We start from the raw sequence: 8517 nt of genomic DNA, 5'->3' as shown, positions 1-8517 counted from the left end.
CACAGACTGCAGGAAGCATGTTTGACGAATCAGTGGTCTGGCACTTGCATGTTAGACTCCAACACCTTTGCTTATGTGCAACAACGGATGATTCATTTTCCACTTAAGTCGAGTCTGGGGTGTGTAATATACAGTATATATTCTGCGATAATATGGTAAGTGTTGTTGTAATGATGTGCGATCTGACATAATCAAGTAGGCTATATCACCAAATCACACACAGAGTGCATGCACGTTGATTTATTAGTCTATTTAAACTTAAAATTCCAGGCATTCTAAATTGTAAATGGCAAAAATGCTTCTGTATGCTTTATTTATATAATTTAATATAGTTAACAATCTAAATTACACAATAATAACACAAAATTACACCGTTTTTCTGCAGATATCAGCATGATAACACATTTAATAATCATTTTATACAAGTTGGTAAAGCACTCAATGCGTGACGCTCCGCTCAATATTCCACTTTATGAATGTGATTTCCGTTGAGTTGCTCACGACCCATATGAATGCTCCACTCGTGTACCGCTTACGCTCAACGGAAATACAAAAACCGCTCAAATAACACCCCGACAGTAAAAAATGTATACTTGTTCCTGTTTGCAATAGCATCGCATACTGTGTTGTAACATGCTATAGTACTGCTGTACTGGACAACGCTGGTAAAATGACGCTACCCTCTCGTGACGGTATGCTCTGCTCACGTGCTCTGATAATAATAGCTTTGTAGGACTATACATTATTTTGATAATTAGTCAAAAAAAAAAAAGTTTGGCTTATAAAAGTTGGCTTGTGATTTTTTTTTAATTATTATTATTATTCAGTATCATTAATATTATTGAGTTAAATTACATAAATCAAGACATAAATCAAGATGGCGCCACGAATGGCAGCCTCTGTGCTGAGCTCCCCAGTTGTTTTAGTGTTTTTGTTAGTTTTTCCTGTTTTTTGTTTTGCAAACACAATCAGTTTTACCCGGGACGAACTGCTGAACATTCGGCAGTACACACCACAAAACCTCCTACCGGATCTCAATTATTCAGACGTTTTGCTGAAGGTTGTAGTTGGCGGTGCGGCGGCACTGATCAAACGCTTCAGGACGCGCAGACGGGGGGAAGCGAGCCGGCGCGCTCGTGAAGCTTCGACAACGCGGATTCCGAACGGCACTGCCCAGCATACATCTGGCGAATCTACGCTCTCTACCCAACAAAACAGACGAACTCCTCTTGCTCGGCTGAACGACGCGATACCGGACTGCGCGCTTCACCTGCCGGGCTATCAGCTGTTCAGAGCGGATGGCGACGCAGAATCAACGGGGAAATCGCGTGGCGGCGGGACGTGCTTTTACATCAATGAAAGGTGGTGTACAGATGTAACGGTGTTAAAGAAGATGTGCTGTTCCGATCTAGAAGCGCTTTTCATTGACTGTAAGCCGTTCTATTCGCCGCGAGAGTTTTGCTCGTTCATTCTCATAAGTCTACATTCCACCGCAAGCTCACGTGAGCCTGGCTCTACAGAAACTCGCCGATCAGATCGCAGACATGGAGCAAAAACACCCGGACTCTGTTTTAATCATTCTTGGGGATTTTAACAAAGCAAATCTCTCCCGTGAACTGCCTAAATACAGTCAGCATGCTACATGTCCCACCAGAGACAGCAATATATTGGATCACTGTTACACCACAATAAAGAATGCATATCACTCTGTCCCATGGGCAGCTTTGGGACTCTCTGATCACTGCCTGGTTCATCTTATACCATCCTACAGGCAAAAACTTAAATCTGCTAAACCTGTAGTTAAGTCCGTAAAGAGATGGACCAACGAAACAGAGCGGGTTTTACAGGCCTGTTTCGAATTGACTGATTGGAGTGTTTTTGAAGCTGCTGCAAACGATCTGGACGAGCTCACAGAGACTGTAACTTCATACATCAGTTTCTGTGAAGATATGTGCATTCCTACCAGGACTTATTTAACTTAGAACAATGACAAACCATGGTTCACTGCAAAACTCAGACAGCTCCGTCAAGCCAAAGAAGATGCTTACAGGTATGGGGACAAAGTCTTGTACAAACAGGCCAAGTACACACTGGAAAAGGAGATTAGAGTCGCAAAGAGGAATTATTCCAAAAGGCTAAGGAACCAATTCTATTCCAGTGACTCTTCATCAGTGTGGAAAGGTCTGAAAGTCATTACCAACTATAAGACACCATCCCCCAACACTGTAGAGAACCAACAACTGGCAGACGATCTGAATGAGTTTTATTGCAGGTTTGAAAAAACACCATTGACACCTCCAACAACCCTCCTCTCCCCCACTCCTGCACTTCAGATCAGGGAAGATGACGTGCGCCAGGTCTTCAGAAAGAACAAAAGAAGAAAGGCACCAGGCCCAGACGGTGTGACATCAACCTGTCTGAAAACCTGTGCTGACCAGCTGGCCCCCATCTTCTCACAGATCTTCAACAGGTCTCTGGAGTTGTGTGAAGTCCCTTCCTGCTTCAAACGCTCCACCATCATCCCCGTTCCAAAGAAACCCAAGATAACAGGACTTAACGACTACAGACCTGTGGCGCTAACGTCTGTCATCATGAAGTCGTTCGAAAAACTGGTTCTGGCTTATCTGAAGGACATCACCGGACCCTTACTGGAACCCCTGCAGTTCGCTTACCGAGCAAACAGGTCCGTGGATGATGCAGTAAACATGGGACTGCACTTCATCCTGCAACATCTTAAATCAGGGACTTATGTGAGGATTCTGTTTGTGGACTTCAGTTCGGCCTTCAACACTATCATCCCAAACCTACTCCTGCAAAAATTAACTCAGCTCTCCGTGCCTACCTCCATCTGTCAGTGGATCACCAGCTTCTTGACAGAGAGGCAGCAACTAGTAAAGCTGAGAAAATACTCATCCAGCACTCGCACAATCAGCACTGGCACTCCTCAGGGTTGTGTCCTCTCCCCACTGCTCTTCTCCCTCTACACCAACGACTGCACCTCCAAAGACCCCTCTGTCAAGCTCCTGAAGTTTGCGGATGACACTACAATCATCGGCCTCATTCAGGATGGTGACGAGTCTGCCTACAGACAAGAGGTTAAAGAGCTGGCTGTCTGGTGCAGCCATAACAACCTGGAGCTTAACACGCTCAAAACAGTAGAGATGACAGGAGACTTCAGGAAGCACCCCCCTGCACTCCCCCCTCTCACCATCATGGACAGCACTGTAATGACAGTGGAGACATTCAGATTCCTCGGCAACACCATCTCTCAGGACCTGAAGTGGGACATCCACATTGACGCAACTGTCAAAAAGGCCCAGCAGAGGCTGTTCTTCCTTCGCCAACTGAGGAAGTTCAACCTGCCTCAGGAACTACTGAAACAGTTTTACACTGCCATCATCGAATCCGTCCTCTGCACCTCAATAACTGTCCGGTTCAGCTCAGCTACCAAATCTGACCTCAGAAGACTGCATCGGACAGTCTGGACTGCTGAGCGAATTATTGGTACAACCCTTCCTACTCTCCAAGAACTGTACTTATCCAGAGTGAGCAAAAAGGCTGGCAAAATCACTCGGGACCCCTCACATCCAGCACATTCCCTCTTTGAACTGTTGCCGTCCGGTCGACGCTACAGAGCACTGAGCACCAGAACAGCCAGGCACAGGAACAGTTTCTTCCCTCAAGCAATCCATCTCATGAACACTTCACAATAAACGCGGAACACACTATGCTATTATACATTCACTTATCCAGTTATCCAGTTATTACACATACTTATTTACCCTTCTAATTGCACCTTACGTACATAGTTAATTGTTTATTTTGTATATTGTAAAGTTATTGCTATTTTTGCACATTGTATGTCTTGTATAATTGTATATTGTTCTTTTTATTATGTCTTTTTTCGTGTCTGGTCCTGTCACTGTCATTCTATTGCACTGTGGAGCTTCTGTCACTACAACAAATTCCTAGTATGTGTAAACATACATGGCAATAAAGCACATTCTGATTCTGATTCTAAATTAAAAAGTCTTATAAAATGACTATATTAATTGATAAAATAATAAATAATTATTACAAAGCAGTTTCAGTTTCAGCCAAGAATTTTCATTTCGGTACATGCCTAGATTTTTATGTAAAAATAAACATTTTCAGGGTGATACAAGACCCCACTGTGAAATTATCTTGCTTATTATACGCCTACACTGTGTGCAGAATTATTAGGCATGTTGATATTCTGGTCATATTTTTTTTCCAAACACATTTTACCAATTCCAAACCACATCAGTCTTCATAACTACTGTTAATTTTGTGTTTAATCATTTATATGTGATATATAACTGTCCGTGAAGGCTGGAAGTGAAAAACTCCTTATATTCATGTGTACATAATTATTAGGCATGTTTTCTTTTACAGCTAAAATGAGCCAAAAAAGATATTTAACCCAGACTGAAAAGTCCAAATTATTAAATGCCCATGAGAAGAATGCAATACTAATGCATTACAAGAATTTGCAAAGTTAAGGCTTGACCATTGGACAGCGAAATGCTTGTTGGGTCTGCATGGTCAGAAAAAACAGGTGGAGAAGAAAAGACGCATGTTAACTGCAAAAGAATTAGGAATTAAGGTGAAGAATTAGGTGTGACACCATCAGGAACCGTTTAGTCTCCAGCACCACCATTTTCCAGAACTGCAACCTACCTGGAGTCTTCAGAAGTACAATGTGTCAGGTTCTCAGAGACTTTGCTTGGTAAAAAATCAAAACCCCTGACTTAATAAGAATAACAAGCTGACGTGTTGTGAAATACATGAAGAGGGTTTTTTTTTTTTTTTTTTTTTTATAGGCTTTATAGACAGATAAGTTGAGAGTGACTCTTGAAGGACAAGCATCACATCCTCTTGTACCTCTGATTCAAGAATTTATCTTCCAAAATCTGGCAGTAAGTTTTGGGAGTTCATTTTAGTCCATCTCTGCAAGTCAGACTTTTCAAGATAGGAGACTAAACATGAACTCCCAAAATGTACCGCCATTTTTAAATATGCTCCTATTCATTATTAAAACAACTATACACAAGCAGGTGAGCCCAGAATAAACGCAACACCGCGTACATTCACGTTTTCCCATTAAGAATAATCTCTACAGCTGTTTTATATCATTGTCTTTTGTTTATATTGATTTTCTATGGGAGGAAAATGTCTATTTAATGCATTACGCTCTGGGCACATCTAATGCCTTTATTATGGCGCATTCATATCTGCTGGTATATCATTTGACAACAGTAAGGATTATTTTGAATTTGGTCTTTATCATCTTAGTCCGTTTTGCCACATTAAGCGTTTGCTGGGCAAGTATAAAAGTGAAAGTTTGCGCATTGTGTTCATGGCCATATGCCTGCATTGAAGTACATTAAATTGAATTTTAATTATTATGTTTCAAATAAATCCTTCTGAAGTTGTGTTTATGTGTAAATGCGGGGGTGGGGCTTGAATTTTTTTCTTTTTATTCTGCAAAAGGGGGGCCCGGCAGAAAAAGTTTGGGAGCCACTGGCTTAGGGTGAGCTGAGGGGCTGACAGGATGCAGTGGTGGTGGTGGTGAGAATGATAGGGACACCGGAGGTTTTTTTTGACTAAAATAAATATGGGCCGTGAGCAACTCAACGGAAATCAGTTGCAGCCTGCAAATATTAGCCTGGAATGAAATATGAATCTGCAGTCACAAACTTTCAAGCAGCAAATAATTCTATTCTATTGTAAAAAAAAAATGAGTGTCAGCCTGCAAACTTGGCCTGATGAAATATGAATCTGTAGTTTCTTATTTCTCACTTGTTTCTATGATGTGCCAAATGGGGCAGGAGCAGCATTGCCTGTAGTTGCTTTTGCATTTTGTAAGATTAACCACAGAAACAATAAATGAAAGAAAAGAATCTGTCTTTAAAATTGCTTTATTAATGCAAAAACAGAAAAAGAAAATACATGGGCAAGCAAACAAGCAAGCAAAGGTTACAGATGTTTATTTTTTTTTTTTTTCTTGCAGATAAAAAATTGCTGTTAGGTTATATTAGGTTATTTTTCATGCATAAAGAATTCAAGATGCATGTCACAGCATCATCAGCTTTTCATAAGTACTCTTGAAAGTGAACTTATCAGAGTTATTGACAGCTAATTCAAGCCTCGGCAAGTCTTTAACCAGAACACCATTTCTTGAGCTGAAAATATCAGCCAGAGGGCCAGCCATTGGAGAAGGTTTGTGTTCATTACACTGTGGGCCCTGCAGACTAGGTGCACATTTCACTTCATAGGTAAAAAAGAAGGTACCATATTTAAAAGCACAAGCATCAGTCACAACTCCACTTCTAAGATCAAAAGAGCATTTACCAAGGGGATCGCTGTTCCAGTAGCTGTCTGCATCATATACTTCAAAAGTTAGTTTATTGGCCATTTTGATCTTAATAGGACCAAACTCAAATGTTTCTGGCCAATGTGGATTGTCATTATCATTAATGGTCTCAGTGCGCTTTATTTGTGAGTCATATGTAACAGTTACAGTGCCATCTGTTTCAGTATGTACATCTCCATACAGACCTTTGGCTTTGAGATTGTAGACTTTCAGGGTGGCAAGTCCTTTTGCTGTTGGACAGCAGTTAGACTTAATAATTTGACTACTTTCACAAACACAAGCACATCGGTCTTTTGCACTGCACTTCCTGCCAATATTGCAAGGCTCAGAGCAAATGTTCATGAGGGCATTTTGAATGATGTATTCTTCAACAGCTTTCTTCAGTCCTTTCCTTGCAGGGTGTTTAGTACTCAGTAAGAAATGGAGGGGTTTCAGAGAATAATGCACAATGTCAGGAAGACTTTTCAAAGACTCAAGCCATTTTTTAAAGGAATTTGGGTGTGATGAACCAGAGAAAAGCAGATCTTCTCCATTTATGTTTCCTCCTACAATCTCTGTCTGGCGCTCATTAAACATGGAGCTGAACTTTTCATTTGTGCCCATCTTCTTTTTCTTTTCTTTACAAAAATGTGTCTCTGCCTTCAAAGTTGCTACACTGTATGAACCAGAGGCTTCAACATCCAAACAGTCTTTCACTGCAGTGTCTGTAAGTCCACTCACTGCTGCCTGACAGCTTTTGATGGCTGTTATGGCTTTCATTTTTCCTCCTAATTTGACATTTGTGGTATAGTGAGTGCCATATGTGGTGATCAGGTTGTAGTAGGCATCTGGATCATAGGATGCAGGGAGTGATTTGATTGCTTCAAGAAACTCTGCATGAAGAGGAGGCTTTGCAGCTACAGAATATCTATAAAGAAACAATAAACACGTTTAAATGTAGTGGGATCAAAGAAAAAAAGAGTTTGCCATTAATATTTTAATTTCTCTGCATAGTCATCATCTTTTTAACACTATGAGTGAGTGGAAAAAAGACCCCAGCTCTCTCACCTGTAAAAATTGCATCCAACTTCATGTTTGGTAAAACTGTATTTGTCCTCTTTTGATTTTTTCATTGCAAATTTTGCTTCCCTGGAATGAGTGCTTCCAACTGCAGCTCCAACAGCCTTTACATTTATACCAACTTTCCAGCTGACTGAGAGTGCTGATGAAGAATCATTGACCACTGCTTCACTTGATTCAAAGATCTGACTGGAGACTTTCATCGAACACTTTGGCAAGGTCCTCCAGTCTACAACTGCTGCCGGTAGCTTCTGTTTTATTCCATTCATGTACTTGTTTTTGCGCAAGTTACAAGTGCCGTTTCCTAAATCCCATTTTTCTGTGTTGATCACATAAGTACCTTTTCTCTCCATGGTCACAACATCAAATCCTTCTCCAGCAAGATTGTATCCTGGAATGAAGGGAGCATCCTCACACTCTTTTGATTCAGCTAAATCTTCCTCTCCAGAAATGGTCATTAGAAGCAATCCCAAGAAAACAAAAAGGTAAATCTGGAAGTGCCCCATTATCTATATTGAGATAAGAAAATTACAATATTGGTATAAAATGTAATTGTTAATCATTTAATCATCATTTAACAAGAACAGTAGGCTAAAATTTTAACAATAATGCCTTTAAAAATGTACAGCATTTTTAAACATATAGCAAATATTTGTAAAAGCAATAAATCTTAGTATGAAAAGTTGTTTCTCTAACCTGTCTTTTTGTACAATGATTGTGTGGTTGTGGGTGTCAAAGGTTTGTGCTGCAAATAATATACCATCACGTGGCTATGACAGATCTCCTGATGTTTAACACACTGAGGGGGCCTAACATGAGCAATGCTATAAATATATTCAGTGAACACTGAAGAACATGTCTTGAATGTGTCAAGAACCTCTGCAAATTCATGCTAATGTTACAAAGCAGTTGAACAGTCATGCTCAAGAGTTGCAGACTCCAGGATATTTCAAAAGATACTGTTGTTTCAGTTTGAAAGGTTCCAGTAAATGAAAGCAGATACATATAGAGATAAATATCTGTCATCTGGGGTCACGGTGTGGTTACAGTATTTTCAGCCT

At 40.4% G+C, this 8517-nt stretch overlaps 1 protein-coding gene across 1 annotated transcript; it reads right to left on the bottom strand.

The window, feature by feature from the left end:
- Positions 1–6045: 6045 nt before the first annotated feature.
- On the bottom strand, positions 6046–8243 carry LOC127160676 (perforin-1). The gene is made up of 3 exons (XM_051103330.1): positions 8153–8243; positions 7445–7965; positions 6046–7304 (listed from the first exon to the last, which is right to left on the bottom strand). The coding sequence occupies exons 2-3, from the start codon at positions 7960–7962 to the stop codon at positions 6098–6100; spliced, it is 1725 nt and encodes a 574-aa protein (XP_050959287.1). The 5' UTR covers positions 7963–7965; positions 8153–8243; the 3' UTR covers positions 6046–6097.
- Positions 8244–8517: the final 274 nt, after the last annotated feature.

The sequence above is a fragment of the Labeo rohita genome, unplaced genomic scaffold (assembly GCF_022985175.1).
Source record: "Labeo rohita strain BAU-BD-2019 unplaced genomic scaffold, IGBB_LRoh.1.0 scaffold_424, whole genome shotgun sequence".
Lineage (NCBI taxonomy): Eukaryota > Metazoa > Chordata > Actinopteri > Cypriniformes > Cyprinidae > Labeo > Labeo rohita.
This window is presented reverse-complemented; position numbering and strand designations above follow the sequence as displayed.

Coding starts and splice junctions, on each gene's coding strand:
- LOC127160676 (XM_051103330.1), bottom strand. CDS start 7,962: ATGGGGCACTTCCAGATTTACCTTTTTGTTTTCTTGGGATTGCTTCTA. Junction 7,305..7,444: donor GTTGGATGCAATTTTTACAG/GTGAGAGAGCTG, acceptor GTTTCTTTATAG/ATATTCTGTAGCTGCAAAGC.